We start from the raw sequence: 16895 nt of genomic DNA on the forward strand, positions 1-16895 counted from the left end.
AGAGGAACTCACCTGATCTGAGCAGCAGAAAGAAACAGGGATGAAGAAAGAGAAAAGACAGCTAAAGGGACTTATGGGACAAATATGAAGCAGACTAACATTTGCATTTTAGGATTCCCAAAAGGAAAAGAAAGAGAGAAAGGGGCAGAAAACTTATGTGAAGAAATAAGGCTGAAAACTTCCCTTAAGCTGTGGAAAGAAAGAGACATCTAGATCCAGGAATTCCTGAGAGTTCCAGATAAGATGAATCCAAAAAGACCCATACCAAGACACATTAAACTTAAAATGCTAAAAGTTAAAGACTAGAAAGAATCTTAAAAGCATCAAGAGAGCGGGATGCCTGGGTGGCTCTGCAGTTGAGGGTCTGCTTTCAGCTCAGGGCATGATCCTGGAGTCCAGGGATCGAGTCCCACATTGGGCTCCCTGCATGGAGCACTTCTCCCTCTGCCTATATCTCCACCTCTCTCTCTCTCTCTGTGTCTCTCATGAATAAATAAATAAAATCTTAAAAAAAAAAGCATGAAGAGAAAAGCCACTTGTTACATACAAGGGAATCTCCATAAGACTATTTGATCTTTTAGTAAAACTCTGCAGCCTAGAAGGAGTAACATGATATTTGAAGTGCTGAAGGAAAAAAATTTCCAAAGGAGAATATGCTACATAGCAAAGTTATCATTCAGAATTAAAGAAGAAATAAAGTTTCCAGGAAAGCAAGAGCTAAAGGAGTTTATCATTACTAAACCAGCCTTACAAGAAATGTTAAAGGGACTTCTTTAAGATGAATAAAAGGGCACTAATTAGTGATAACTAATTAGTAACATAGAAAAATATAACTCAATGGTAATGGTAAACATATAATAAGATAATGGATTGATCACTTATAATTTAGTATAAAGGTTAAAAGACAAAAGTAGTAAAAATTAATACGATAATTAGTTAAGGGTTACACTTGGTGAAAATTTGATGTAAAATGTGACATCAAAAATGTGAAACACAGCAGGGGTAGAATAAAAATGGGGAGCTTCAGAAAGTGTCCAAACTTAGTATCAATATTTTTTTCTTAGTATCAATTTAAAGTAGGAATGTTATAAATTTGTTATGTGTATGCCTCATGGTAACCATCAAACAAAAACCCAGAGAAGATACACAAAAGATAAATGAGAAATTAATCAAAGCATACCACTAAAAAAAATCATCAAACTACAAAGGAAGAGAACCTGAAAAGAAGGAACAGAGGAACTATAAAACTGCCAGAAAAAAAGAACAAAATGGCAATAAGCACATACCTATGAGTAATTACTTTAAATATAAATGGACTAAAAACTCGAATTAGAATGGAAAACATAATGTGGCTGAATGGACCAATAAAAACTTCATGACTCATCCATATGCTACCTCTGAGAGACTGACTTCAGATTTAAGGACATACATAGACTGAAAATGAAGAGACAGAAAAAGATATTCCATGCAAATGGGAAACCAAAAGACAGCTGGAGAAGCTATACTTATAACACACTGGACAAAACAGACTGTAAAGCAGAGTTTGTAATAAGAGGCAAAAAGAAGCTATACTTATATCACACTGGACAAAATAGACTGTAAAGCAGAGTCTGTAATAAGAGGCAAAGAAGGGCATCACACATAATGATAAAGAGGTCAATCCACAAAAGGATATAATGTTTGTAGATATTTATACATCCAAAATAGGAGTACATAAATATATAAAGCAAATACTAACAGACATAAAGGAATCAAATAGATGACAATATAATAATAGTAGAGGATTGTGATACTGCACTTTTATCAATGGATAGATCATCCAGACCAAAAAAAATCAATAAGGAAATACTGGCCTTAAATGACATGGTAGACTAGATGGACTTACCATACATACAGTGCGTGCACTCCACCCAAACAGAACAGAATATACATTCTTCTCAAGTGCAAATGGAAAAATTCTCCAGGAGAGATCATATATTAGGCCACAAAAGTAGTTTTAACAAATTTAAGAAGGTGAAGTCATATCAAGTATGTTTTCTGACTATAATGGTTTGAAACTAGAAATTCATTACAAAAAGAAAACTGGAAAATATGTGGAGATTATTCATGAGCTACTGAAAAGCTCATGGGCCAAAAAAATTAAATCAAAATAAAAAATACCTTGACAAGGAATGGGGGCAAGATGGCAGAAGAGTAGGGTCCCCAAATCACCTGTCCCCACCAAATTACCTAGATAACCTTCAAATCATCCTGAAAATCTACGAATTCGGCCTGAGATTTAAAGAGAGAACAACTGGAATGCTACAGTGAGAAGAGTTCGTGCTTCTATCAAGGTAGGAAGACGGGGAAAAAGAAATAAAGAAATAAAGGGCATCCAAGGGGGAGGGGCCCCACGAGGAGCCGGGCTGAGGCCGGGGCGAGTGTCCCCAGGACAGGAGAGCCCCGTCCCGGAGAAGCAGGAGCTGCACCAACCTTTCCAGGCTGAAAGGGGCTTGCAGGGAGTTAGAGCAGGACCCCAGGAGGGCGGGGATGCCCTCGGGCTCCCTGGGACACTACAGACACCTGCGCCCCGGGAGAGTGTGCCACACCCCGCGGCCGAGCTCCCTAAAAGACTGCAGCACGCACGGCTGGACCTGGAGCAGCTCGGAGGGGCTCGGGCAGAGGAAGAGTCTCTGTGGAGGGGGCTGCGGGGCGGGAACGGGAATCCAACAGTGGAGCACAGGGCGCCGGACACAGCCCAGGATTCGGTCTCCCCCCCGGGACAGGCAGAGGCTGGGAGGGCCCAGGACCACAAGGACCCTCCTGCCCTGAGCTGAGCAGATCAGCAGCCCCGCCCGGAGCCTCCAGGCCCTGCAGATGGAGAGCTCCAGAGTTACTGCGGGAGCTGACTCCAGGGCTCCAGAGCTGGCCCCGCCACTGTGGTTGTTCCTCCTGGGGCCTCACGGGGTAAACAACCCCCACTAAGCCCTGCACCAGGCAGGGGCAGAGCAGCTCCCCCAAGTGCTAACACCTGAAAATCAGCACAACAGGCCCCTCCCCCAGAAGACCAGCTAGACGGACAAGTTCCAGGGGAGTCAAGGGACTTAAAGTATACAGAATCAGAAGATACTCCCCCGTGTGTTATTTTTTTCTTTTCGATTTCTGATTGCTTCCCCCACCCCTTTTTTTTTACCTTTCTTTCTTTTTCTTTCTCTTTTTCTTCTCTTTTTTCCTTTTTTTCTTCCTTTTTTCTTTTTCTCTTTTCTTTCCTTCTCTCTCTTTTTCTCCTTTTCCCAATACAACTTGTTTTTGGCCACTCTGCACCGAGCAAAATGACTAGAAGGAAAACCTCACCTCAAAAGAAAGAATCAGAAACAGTCCTCTCTCCCACAGAGTTACAAAATCTGGATTACTATTCAATGTCAGAAAGCCAATTCAGAAGCACTATTATACAGCTACTGGTGGCTCTAGAAAAAAGCATAAAGGACTCAAGAGACTTCATGACTGCAGAATTTAGAGCTAATCAGGCAGAAATTAAAAATCAATTGAATGAGATGCAATCCAAACTAGAAGTCCTAACGACGAGGGTTAACGAGGTGGAAGAACGAGTGAGTGACATAGAAGACAAGTTGATGGCAAAGAGGGAAACTGAGGAAAAAAGAGACAGACAATTAAAAGACCATGAAGACAGATTAAGGGAAATAAACGACGGCCTGAGGAAGAAAAACCTACATTTAATTGGGGTTCCCGAGGGCGCCGAAAGGGCCAGAGGGCCAGAATATGTATTTGAACAAATCATAGCTGAAAACTTTCCTAATCTGGGAAGGGAAACAGGCATTCAGGTCCAGGAAATAGAGAGATCCCCCCCTAAAATCAATAAAAACCGTTCAACACCTCGACATTTAATAGTGAAGCTTGCAAATTCCAAAGATAAAGAGAAGATCCTTAAAGCAGCAAGAGACAAGAAATCCCTGACTTTTATGGGGAGGAGTATTAGGGTAACAGCAGACCTCTCCACAGAGACCTGGCAGGCCAGAAGAGCTGGCAGGATATATTCAGGGTCCTAAGTGAGAAGAACATGCAACCAAGAATACTTTATCCAGCAAGGCTCTCATTCAAAATGGAAGGAGAGATAAAGAGCTTCCAAGACAGGCAGGAACTGAAAGAATATGTGACCTCCAAACCAGCTCTGCAAGAAATTTTAAGGGGGACTCTTAAAATTCCCCTTTAAGAAGAAGTTCAGTGAAACAATCCACAAAAACAAGGACTGAATAGATATCATGATGACACTAAACTCATATCTGTCAATAGTAACTCTGAACGTGAACGGGCTTAATGACCCCATCAAAAGGCGCAGGGTTTCAGACTGGATAAAAAAGCAGGACCCATCTATTTGCTGTCTACAAGAGACTTATTTTAGACAGAAGGACACCTACAGCCTGAAAATAAAAGGTTGGAGAACCATTTACCATTCAAATGGTCCTCAAAAGAAAGCAGGGGTAGCCATCCTTATATCAGATAAACTAAAATTTACCCCGAAGACTGTAGTGAGAGATGAAGAGGGACACTATCTCATACATAAAAGATCTATCCAACAAGAGGACTTAACAATCCTCAATATATATGCCCCGAGTGTGGAAGCTGCCAAATATTTAAACCAATTAATAACCAAAGTGAAGAAATACTTAGATAATAATACACTTATACTTGGTGACTTCAATCTAGCTCTTTCTACCCTCGATAGGTCTTCTAAGCACAACATCTCCAAAGAAATGAGAGCTTGAAATGATACACTGGACGAGATGGATTTCACAGAAATCTACAGAACTTTACATCCAAACTCAACTGAATACACATTCTTCTCAAGTGCACATGGAGCTTTCTCCAGAATAGACCACATATTGGGTCACAAATCGGATCTGAACCGATACCAAAAGATTGGGATCGTCCCCTGCATATTCTCAGACCATAATGCCTTGAAATTAGAACTAAATCACAACAAGAAGTTTGGAAGGACCTCAAACATGTGGAGGTTAAGGACCATCCTGCTAAAAGATAAAAGGGTCAACCAGGAAATTAAGGAAGAATTAAAAAGATTCATGGAAACTAATGAGAATGAAGATACAACCGTTCAAAATCTTTGGGATGCAGCAAAAGCAGTCCTAAGGGGGAAATACATCGCAATACAAGCATCCATTCAAATACTGGAAATAACTCAAATACAAAAGCTGACCTTACACATAAAGGAGCTAGAGAAAAAACAGCAGATGGACCCTACGCCCAGCAGAAGAAGAGAGTTAATTAAAATTCGAGCAGAACTCAACGAAATCGAGACCAGAAGAACTGTGGAACAGATCAACAGAACCAGGAGTTGGTTCTTTGAAAGAATTAAGATAGATAAACCATTAGCCAACCTTATTAAAAAGAAGAGAGAGAAGACTCAAATTAATAAAATCATGAATGAGAAAGGAGAGATCACTACCACCACCAAGGAAATACAAACGATTTTAAAAACATATTATGAACAGCTATACGCCAATAAATTAGGCAATCTAGAGAAATGGACGCATTCCTGGAAAGCCACAAACTACCAAAACTGGAACAGGAAGAAATAGAAAACCTGAACAGGCCAATAACCAGGGAGGAAATTGAAGCAGTCATCAAAAACCTCCCAAGACACAAGAGTCCAGGGCCAGATGGCTTCCCAGGGGAATTTTATCAAACGTTTAAAGAAGAAACCATACCTATTCTCCTAAAGCTGTTTGGAAAGATAGAAAGAGATGGAGTACTTCCAAATTCGTTCTATGAGGCCAGCATCACCTTAATTCCAAAACCAAAGATCCCACCAAAAAGGAGAATTACAGACCAATATCCCTGATGAACATGGATGCAAAAATTCTCAACAAGATAGTAGCCAATAGGATCCAAAAGCACATTAAGAAAATTATTCACCATGACCAAGTAGGATTTATCCCCGGGACACAAGGCTGGTTCAACACTCGTAAAACAATCAATGTGATCAATCATATCAGCAAGAGAAAAACCAAGAACCATATGATCCTCTCATTAGATGCAGAGAAAGCATTTGACAGAATACAGCATCCATTTCTGATCAAAACTCTTCAGAGTGTAGGGATAGAGGGAACTTTCCTCGAAATCTTAAAAACCATCTACGAAAAGCCCACAGCAAATATCATTCTCATTGGGGAAGCACTGGGAGCCTTTCCCCTAAGATCAGGAACAAGACAGGGATGTCCACTCTCACCACTGCTATTCAACATAGTACCGGAAGTCCTAGCCTCAGCAATCAGACAACAAAAAGATATTAAAGGCATTCAAATTGGCAAAGAAGAAGTCAAACTCTCCCTCTTCGCCGATGACATGATACTCTACATAGAAAACCCAAAAGCCTCCACCCCAAGATTGCTAGAACTCATACAGCAATTTGGTAGCGTGGCAGGATACAAAATCAATGCCTAGAAATCAATGGCATTTCTATACACTAACAATGAGACTGAAGAAAGAGAAATTAAGGAGTCAAACCCACTTACAATTGCACCCAAAAGCATAAGATACCTAGGAATAAACCTAACCATAGAGGTAAAGGATCTATACCCTAAAAACTATAGAACACTTCTGAAAGAAATTGAGGAAGACACAAAGATATGGACAAATATTCCATGCTCATGGATTGGCAGAATTAATATTGTGAAAATGTCAATGTTACCCAGGATAATTTACACGTTTAATGCAATCCCTATCAAAATACCATGGACTTTCTTCAGAGAGTTAGAACAAATTATTTTAAGATTTGTGTGGAATCAGAAAAGACCCTGAATAGCCAGGGGAATTTTAAAAAAGAAAACCATAGCTGGGGGCAACACAATGCCAGATTTCAGATTGTACTACAAAGCTGTGGTCATCAAGACAGTGTGGTACTGGCACAAAAACAGACACATAGATCAATGGAAAAGAATAGAGAACCCAGAAGTGGACCCTGAACTTTATGGGCAACTAATATTCGATAAAGGAGGAAAGACTATCCATTGGAAGAAAGACAGTCTCTTCAATAAATGGTGCTGGGAAAATTGGACATCCACATGCAGAAGAATGAAACTAGACCACTCTCTTTCACCATACACAAAGATAAACTCAAAATGGATGAAAGATCTAAATGTGAGACAAGATTCCATCAAAATCCTAGAGGAGAACACAGGCAACACCCTTTTTGAACTCGGCCTCAGTAACTTCTTGCAAGATACATCCACGAAGGCAAAAGAAACAAAAGCAAAAATGAACTATTGGGACTTCATCAAGATAAGAAGCTTTTGCACAGCAAAGGATACAGTCAACAAAACTAAAAGATAACCTACAGAATGGGAGAAGATATTTGCAAATGACATATCAGATAAAGGGCTAGTTTCCAAGATCTATAAAGAACTTATTAAACAACACCAAAGAAACAAACAATCCAATCATGAAATGGGCAAAAGACATGAAGAGAAATCTCACAGAGGAAGACATCGACATGGCCAACATGCACATGAGAAAATGCTCTGCATCACTTGCCATCAGGGAAATACAAATCAAAACCACAATGAGATACCACCTCACACCAGTTAGAATGGGGAAAATTAACAAGGCAGGAAACAAATTTTGGAGAGGATGTGGAGTAAAGGGAACCCTCTTACACTGTTGGTGGGAATGTGAACTGGTGCAGCCACTCTGGAAAACTGTGTGGAGGTTCCTCAAAGAGTTAAAAATAGACCTGCCCTATGCCCCAGCAATTGCACTGTTGGGGATTTACCCCAAAGATTCAGATGCAATGAAACGCTGGGACACCTGCACTCCGATGTTTCTAGCAGCAATGTCCACAATAGCCAAACTGTGGAAGGAGCCTCAGTGTCCATCGAAAGATGAATGGATAAAGAAGATGTGGTCTATGTATACAATGGAATATTACTCAGGCATTAGAAACGACAAATACCCACCATTTGCTTCAATGTGGATGGAACTGGAGGGTATTATGCTGAGTGAAGTAAGTCAATTGGCGAAGGATAAACAGTGTATGTTCTCATTCATTTGGGGAATATAAATAATAGTGAAAGGGAATATAAGGGAAGGGAGAAGAAATGTGTGGGAAATATCAGAAAGGGAGACAGAACATAAAGACTCCTAACTCTGGGAATCCAACTAAGGGTGGTGGATGGGGAGGAGGGCGGGGGGTGGGGGTCAGTGGGTGACGGGCACTGAGGGGGACACTTGATGGGATGAGCACTGGGTGTTATTGTGTATGTTGGTAATTGAACACGAATAAAAAATTAATTTATTAAAAAAATACCTTGACACAAATAAAAATGTAAATACCACATACTAAATCTTAAGGGACACAGCAAAAGCAGTTAATTGTAATAGGAAAAGTTCATATAAATAAATGCCCATCCCAAGAAATGAGAAAAATCTGAAATAAACCACCTAAATTTACATTTCAAGGAACTAGAAAAAGAATAAACAAAGCCCAAAGTTAGTAGAAGGAAGGAAATTGCAAAGATTAGAGCAGCAATAAATGAAACAGAGACTAAAGTAATAAGTGAAAAATCAATGAAAACAAGAGCTGCTTCTTTGAAAAGATAAAGAAAATTGACAAATCTTTAGCTAGCTCACTGAGAAAAAGAAGGCTCAAATAAAATCAGAAAGGAAAGAGGAGACAATACAGGTGATACTACAGAAATATAAAAGATAGTAAGAGACTACTATGAATAATTATACACCAACAAATTGGACAATGTAGGAGAAATGAATAAATTCCTAGAAATATACAACCTTACAAACCTGAAAAATGGAAGAAGTAGAAAATCTAAACAGACCAATTACTCATAAGGAAATTGAATCAGTAAAGTCCTCTCTACAAACAAAACACCAGGACCAAATGGCTTAACCTGGGGAATTCTACCAAATAGGCAAAGAGGATTAATACAAATCCTTCTCAAACTCTTCCACAAAATAGAAGAAGGAACACTGTGAAATTCATTTTAAAAGGCCAGCACTGCCCTGATACCAAAACCAAAGACAGAGGAAAGGAAATTATGGGCCAATATCCCTAATGAACACAGATGCAAAAGTCTCAAGAATCTATTAGCAAACCAAATTCAGCAATACATTAGAAGGATCATCTGCCAGGTTCAATTTATTCTGGGGATGAAAGGATGGTTCAACACTGGCAAATCAATCAATGTGGTGCAACACATTACCAAAGTAAAGGATAAAAATCATACAATCATTTCAATAGACACAGGAAAAGCATTTGACTATGAGCATGGCTGCTCAATACAGCAAACTACAGTGACATATTTATATCTGGATGGTGTTTTGAGTGGCTTGTATATCCTGATACTGTAAAATTTTAATTTTTCATTACCTGTCATGTCTAGTGTTGAGCTTTTAAGGCACAGAGAGAGCTGTGTGGATGACTTTATTATTATAATAAATAACAGGATCCCTGGGTGGCGCAGCGGTTTAGCGCCTGCCTTTGGCCCAGGGCGTGATCCTGGAGACCCGAGATCGAATCCCATATCGGGCTCCTGGTACGTGGAGCCTGCTTCTCCCTCTGCCTATGTCTCTGCCTCTCTCTCTTTCTCTCTCTGTGACTATCATAAATAAATAAAAAAAAAGAAATATAATAAATAGCAAAGTATTGTGCTAATCATGCAATGATGTAACAGTTGTGGTAGAAGAACACAATATATGTTGATATTATACCAGGAACTCATCACAATATTCCCAACTTGGAAAAAGTAAGGATTATAAGAATTCAGAATATTTTTTAAAAAGATTTTTATTCATTTATTTGAAAGAAAGAGACAATACAAGCAGGGGATAGAGGCACAGGGAGAAGCAGAGTCCCCACTGAGCAGGAGCCCAATGTAAGACTTGACTCTGGACCCCAGGATCATGACCTGAGCTGAAGGCAGACAGTTAGCCCACTGAGCCACCCAGGTGCCCCAAGAATTCATAATATTTAAAATGAAATATTTCAGCACTGTAGAATTTCTTCCCCAAAATAAAAACAAAAAACAAAAAATGAGGTTCCAACAAAAGTCAGTCTCTGAGTAGCTCATTGTTAGTAATAGAAGGAAAACTATTTACCAACAGGGAGCTACTTAAATTTTCTGTGTTTGCAGTAGATGAAGATGTGTACAGAGAAACTAGACTTAAGACTATTAGCCTTATGGTGAGAACAGCTCCTTGAATAGTTGACATTCCCAGCAATAAGAAACTAAAAAACAGGACAAATTATTTCGGGCCACTATCCTTTGTTCTTGAATAGTTGGCAGATGCTACCAATACTGCTCAGTTGTTTATTCAAGAAGTCAGTGCTTTGTTTGAAGTGACTGAGTTATTAGCCTTGAATAGTCTTGCATGGGACAACTATAGGTGAGAATATTTTCAAAGAATTTAAGAAATTAAGAATACTTCACTACAACCTAAAGTGCAATCTGCTTTGGTGGTAAAAGTGTGTGGAGCAGAAAAAGATGTAATTTGACAAATTTACAAAGCTCATGAAAATGCAGTGTTTACTGCGTATAATGGTTGTTCATTATGTTATTCATCAGTAGTATTGTGTGGGAAATATACGCATCTATCATGTGTTACTGCATCAGCAGTGTCAACAGTAAACTTCATCCACTGGGCTTACCTACTGCCATTTCTGTGAATTTCTGTGAGTAGCCTGCATGCTATTACATGGCATCTGAATGGCTTAGTAGGGATAAAGCTGTACAGTGATTTTTGAACTTATAGCTGAGACTGAAATTTTTATGAATGAGAAAAATTTTCCTAGTGGTGAATGGCTTTGGAAATTAGTTTTTATTGAAAATTTGATGATGTTTCTTAATGAATTTAACCTAAATTACAAGGCAAAAAATGCTTACATATAAAACCTTTGAAAGTTTCATTTTGAGACAAGTGACATTTAATCACAACTGACAACGTTGAGCTGTTTTTACACTTCTCATGCTGTGAAAAGTTAAAAGAACCAAGATCTCCATTCTTAAATTTGTAGCAGATATATTTTCTGAGCTCAGAGTATAGTTCCAGGGGTATTTAACCCTCAATGCAAGTACAAAGGAAATTTCCATATTTCAAGATCCTTTAAATGTGTAATCAAGGAGCTTCTAATTTTCAAAAGTAAGTGATTAATGCGCAATGACGTGCTAAAAGGCAAATATCAAAAGAATAACAAATTCGACAAATGTCTCAGAAGAGGGGAATATGCTCAATTAAAATTATATGCTTTTAGAATGAAATCAGTATTTGGCACTACCTATCTATGTGAAAAGATATTTTCAAAGATGATAAAACATATAAAATCTTATTACAGATCAGAACATTTTGCATTCAATTATTAACTTAGTACTCCAATTAAGCAATATGTTATTCCCCCAGAAGAATTTAATTCATCTTATTACTAGACCTGTATTACATGAAATTATACTCAATTACTATATATTAAACATCATCAATAAAAAAAATGAGTGGAAACTTGTTTTCTCTTTTGTCATATAAGTACCTACATAATTTACTTGATTTTGTGTTTTGACATGCAAAGTTTACCATCTGACCCTTTACAGAAAAAGTCTGCTGATCCCTGATTTAAATTAGTGGTTTCCAAAACAGCTATTCATCAAAATCTTATGTGTTAAAATAACACAGAACTGGTTCACCTGTAATAGGTGATTCTGATGCCCAGCTATGTTGGCACCACTGGTCTGTGATTACTCCATCCCTGATACTATTTACTATGAATCACCTTATAGTTGCGACCACTACTATCCTAACTTCCAAGAGGGAGAATCAGGATTAATAAACAGAGAGTGCAAGTCATTGGCAAAATTGGGTAAAACCCTTAGGATTTCTGACTCCCAGTTATTGGTCAAATTACTTAAAATTGAAAAGGGACACAGAGAAATAGTTTTAAAAAACTGAATATAAAGGGAGAAGAGTAAGATACTCTCCTCAGCTTAGTTATAAAGGCAACGTTCCGTTTATATCTTTAAAGAATAACAGCATACCTATTAATAAATAAACTCATTTGACAAATATTTATTGAGTACTTACTTATATATGCCAACCACTGTTCCAGGTGCTGGGAATATAGTGGTGAACAAGACATACCAAAGTACCTGCCTTCACAGAGCCCACATATTAGTGGATGCAAAACTATAATGTGTCTATCATACCCCTACAGAATGGCCCAAAGATGTGAGGAAACAGGCTTGGAGTCCCCAGGACTCAGTCTGCCATCCTAAGAGAGAAGGTGACTGGTGCATGTACAGCTTCTATAGCTGTGTTACAATCCTGAGTGGAGGACTTCAGTGAACTATGAAGTCTGAGGCTAGGTTATCACCACTGAGTGACAGGTGGGAGTGTGCCTGCGTGGAGGAATGCAGATGAAAAGAGCTGCCATGTTCATCGGATCCCCCAGCAGGTTCGAACTGACAAAGGTTGCAACATCAGTTTTCTGCTACCCCACTCACATTTAAGCCTGTATGACACGTTTTATTCTGTTCCCTACTCAATCTCACTTTCAGACTGAGGGCTTAAAGTTCAAATTTGGGTTAGGGTAAATAATGGTCCTCTTACTGTTGAGTATCATTTTTATCATTCTAGAATCTTTATTATGGGGTGGGAACAAGCAATGGCTAGATTCATAGGGAATTTAGATTAGATTAGTAGACCAAGGAGACATTTCTGTGGAAATATCTTAGTTTTCACACACTTATCCATACAAGACCCATAACAGTCTCCTGACACCCATCATCCACAGGCTGGGGAACACATAGTGTGACAACGTGTTACAGTACAGAAAGGGCCTTTGACGGGTCTGTAGTATGGCACAGGGCCTTGGACACTGCGGTGAGCATAAGGCTAAAGGGGAAAGAATAGTGAAGAGGCAAGGAATGGACGGTGCTGCTACTTGCTGCTGATTCCAAGTCCATCACACCTACTGCTGATTTATAAAATTATCCATATTTTCCTTCAAAACACATAGGAAGTTAAAAAGAAAAAATATCTCAACGGGCTAGAAGTTTGGGCCTTTGCCTTTGTACTAACTTTGTTTTTAAGAATAAAAACTTTTGCTAAACAAAGTCTCCACAAAGGAGGAGAAGCAACTTACCACTTAGTTGCTGGGCTGCAGCCAGGCGGCTGGGCTTCAGGATGAACTGACACTGTGCCTCCCGAGGCAGCTGCTCCGTGAGGAGGGACTCCTGAAGGCTGGACGGTGCACTGGAGCCTTTTGACCCCTGTGTCAGGACCATCGTGTCTCGAAGATGGCTCATTTTAATTCCATAGGGATATTCGTGCCCTACACAGAGAAAAATCTCAATGTAGACTTTAGGCTGACAGGCACCATGAGCATGTGTGCTATCTACTAGAATGCACTGCAATTTGCGGCTGGGACTTCTGGAATAAAGAATCCTTTTGTCAACTGAATGATCACTATGCATGCTCTTAGACTTGGAGACTACTGCATAATGCAGGTGTCCCTATCAAAGTAGTTTTAAGCAGGTGGTGGGAAGAGGGCAGAAAAAAGCAAAAAGCAAAAAACAACTTTAGAGAGTATCTTCTTTGGAGTGCACAGATTAGTTTGTGAGCTGCAGGATGCTGATTTTTACTATGTTTGCATCCAAGACTATTTAAAGGTATTTGAGTTCTCCTTTGACACTAACTGTATCTGTAAATCTTCAGCAAATCCTTGACATCTCTCAGCCTTAAATTCACGGTTTAAGATATTTACCCTACTTATCACACAGTGATAAGGATCAAATAAGTAAACTTTAATGGTTAGTATTATCTAAATAGTAAGGGCAAAGAACTATGTATTTTGAGCATCACTATTACTGCTATAATTCAACACAAGACATGTGTCTGAAAAAGATATTTCATTACTTCTTATCAGTTATATAATCAGAGTTACTCCAGAGCATCAGGACTAGTTTGTTTGATTTATGCTTCCCTCCCACTGTTGCCCTCTGAGGGTGTGTTCACAGGCAATAATCAGAAGGAAGACTGCAGGGCATTAGAAACACAGAAACAGGATTCAAAAAGGAATCTGCGAACTACAAAAACTAAACTCTGGACATTTAACTGCAACAAGACTTTTTGCTCTTTAGTTTTTTCAGTGATTGCATTTTCTTAACTCACAGCTTCAAGTACCACTGTGCTGTAGATTTGCCTTTTTAAATATAGAGAATAAGTTCTCTTCTTTTTTTTTAAAATAAGTTCTCTTCTATTCCTAATTTAACACTGAATCTAACTCTGAACTCTTCCTTTTCCTTTCCATCTAGCATAAGTATACAATATCAATGTTCCAATAATATCGAGGATTACAGCTGCTTCCAGGGATTAAGGGCCAAAAAAAAAAATAGCCAGCAGCTAAACTACAATTGAAGTTTCCAAGGCACACTGAAATATACAGTGGAGAATTTTTGCTAAATCATGTTATTTTCTTTTTTCAGTGAGAATTAACAGTGAAGTTTGAAGCTGTTTTAAGCTCAAAAGCTACCACCTAAAGAATTTTAATTATTTTATGAAAACAATTATTTAAGTATTTGCTTTTATTTTATTTTTTTAAACATTTTATTTATTTATTCACGAGAGACACACAGAGAGAGAGACAGAGACACAGGCAGAGGGAGAAGCAGGTTCCCTGCAGGGAGCCAAATGCAGGACCCGACCCTAGGGCCCCTGGGATCACTTCCTGAGCCAAAGGCAGACCCTAGGACCCCTGGGATCACTCCCTGAGCCAAAGGCAGACGTTCAACCACTGAGACATCCAGGTGCCCCTGAGCATTTGATTTTAATCACAACTTGGTTGCTCACTTGGTTTTCACAAAAATGACAACTTAAAAAAGAAACCAGAAATGCAGTGAATTTTGGCCTCCAACATGTGCATGACATATATAAAATATATATTTTAAGTCTGAGTATATATATTTTATGAAAAGTTTGGTTTTTGATTACTCAGATCCCTTGAAACATCCTGAATTACACAGTAGTGATCTCTCATGTAAATGAAAGGATTACATGAGATATCACATATAGTATGCTTTTCACAGTACATGGCTGATAGTGAGCATTTAAAAATTGTTAGCAGAAATCATCATCTTCATTTTTATTACTATCATCATCTCAAGATCTACTACAGATACTGTCCCTTATTTTAATTGCTATATTTCTATTAACCACATGGAGTGACCTTACTGATCAAGAAGTATTTTTTAGCTGAACGATTTAAACAAGGTGAGATGCAATCTATTTAACCAATAATTCCTTAAAACAAATTCTGGGAAATCTGTCTAGAGAAATAGCAGTTTTGAAGTGATAACTGGTAAGTCAGTGAATATTTTTAAGGACTCTAAATGGGTTAATCTCATTTTCATTCTGATGCCTTGGGCAGGTTTTGAATATGCATTAATCAATTAAGAGGTATGACGGGATTATAGATAATCTTACAGAGGCAATGTAATATGAAGAAAAGGGAACAGGAAATTCAAGACTTGAATGTGAAAAATAAATATGCAGGGAAAAGGAATACCAGTACATATTGTTTTTTTATAGAAAAAAAATTTAAAAAGGTTTGCAAAATACCTCTGTTTTTAAGGTAAAAGAGCAAAAAGGGAAATTTACATTTCTCTTCCCAACTAACTCTACCATTAGTTGCTTGAGTGAAGAGACAGTTATTTGCCTAGCACTTAGGAAATGGTTGATAGGTATGTATCGAATGAATAAATAAATATGAGATTTAATATTTGATGGTACTTACATTTAGGACCACATGACCAATTCTCTGAGACATTTAGTCATAATTAAAATACAACTCCATCTTAGATTTTTGAAGAAACTTACCAATAAGTGGGTATGGTGCCTCTTCTTTGCCAGAATTGACCCATAATTGGTAATCTCTCTCAGACCCCTTGGGGATAAAAGAAGTAATAAATAATAATAATAATAATAATAATAATAATAATAATTCTTTCATGTTTGGTAATTGACTAAGAACACTTTTTAAAATTTTTTGCATTATTATGTTTTGTTAAAAAGTAGGACAATATAAACACTATTCAGGTTCATGGGGGTGGATATGGTTTTTAAAGATGGCAATGCTGATTGCTACAACCTATCTTCCCTTGTCTCATCCTTAGCAGAGGACTCAGGAGTCCTGCTCTTTCTCCCTAGTGATGACAGGGGATCCACAGACTGCAATGGAAACAGGCCCTCATGATGACAGGTAGCCCACAGAACATAAAATTATAAGCCTCTTTACAAAACAGAAAGAATGTCCTGGTTTTCTATAAGGTTAATCTCTTCTTTAGAATCCTGACTTCTGCTATATCTCTGGACTTCTCAGAGAATACTGGACTTAATCTCCAACAGGCCCCTGCAAAGACACCTTGTTATCCAGAAAGCCAAAACACTGCTGTGTCTGATGAAAAAGTAAAATCTCAAAGGCTAATTACTTATGCAGCTATTTCTGGGCAGAAAAGAAAATGACCAAGAGGCTCTGAGGAGATAGGTAGCTGGCATCTACACTGATTTTATTTTGGGCAAGTCCAGTCCTGGGGACAGAAGGGACAAGAATTCAGTCTAGAGAATATGCCCACTCATAGAAAACAATGAGATTGTTCACCAGCAGAATTACAGCCCAGCAATACTAAAAATTTCACTTCAAAGAAGTAATACTAAATTATGTAGACTTTGCTGCATCATCTAGGAGAGGATAAAGAAAAATGTTTTAATTGGCAATATTCAATATTCTTGCCTTTATTTTTTGATGAAAAATCATGGTCCTGACCTTATAATGGAAGGTCCTGGCTGTGGAGAGTAACCTCTGGCTCCCTCCCCTACACTGTCAC

At 38.5% G+C, this 16895-nt stretch overlaps 1 protein-coding gene across 6 annotated transcripts in view; it reads right to left on the reverse strand.

Annotated features, from left to right (window-relative positions):
- Positions 1-16895, reverse strand: part of ARHGAP20 (Rho GTPase activating protein 20) — a 140551-nt gene that overhangs the window by 20868 nt on the left and 102788 nt on the right. For all 6 annotated transcript variants that reach the window (XM_077893415.1, XM_077893412.1, XM_077893417.1 and 3 more), the window contains 2 exons: positions 15889-15955; positions 13157-13345 (listed from right to left, as the gene is read on the reverse strand). In XM_077893415.1, coding sequence (XP_077749541.1) covers positions 13157-13345; positions 15889-15955 — 256 coding nt within the window. The remainder of the gene's footprint in view (positions 1-13156; positions 13346-15888; positions 15956-16895) is intronic.

The sequence above is a fragment of the Canis aureus genome, chromosome 3 (genome assembly GCF_053574225.1).
Source record: "Canis aureus isolate CA01 chromosome 3, VMU_Caureus_v.1.0, whole genome shotgun sequence".
NCBI lineage: Eukaryota > Metazoa > Chordata > Mammalia > Carnivora > Canidae > Canis > Canis aureus.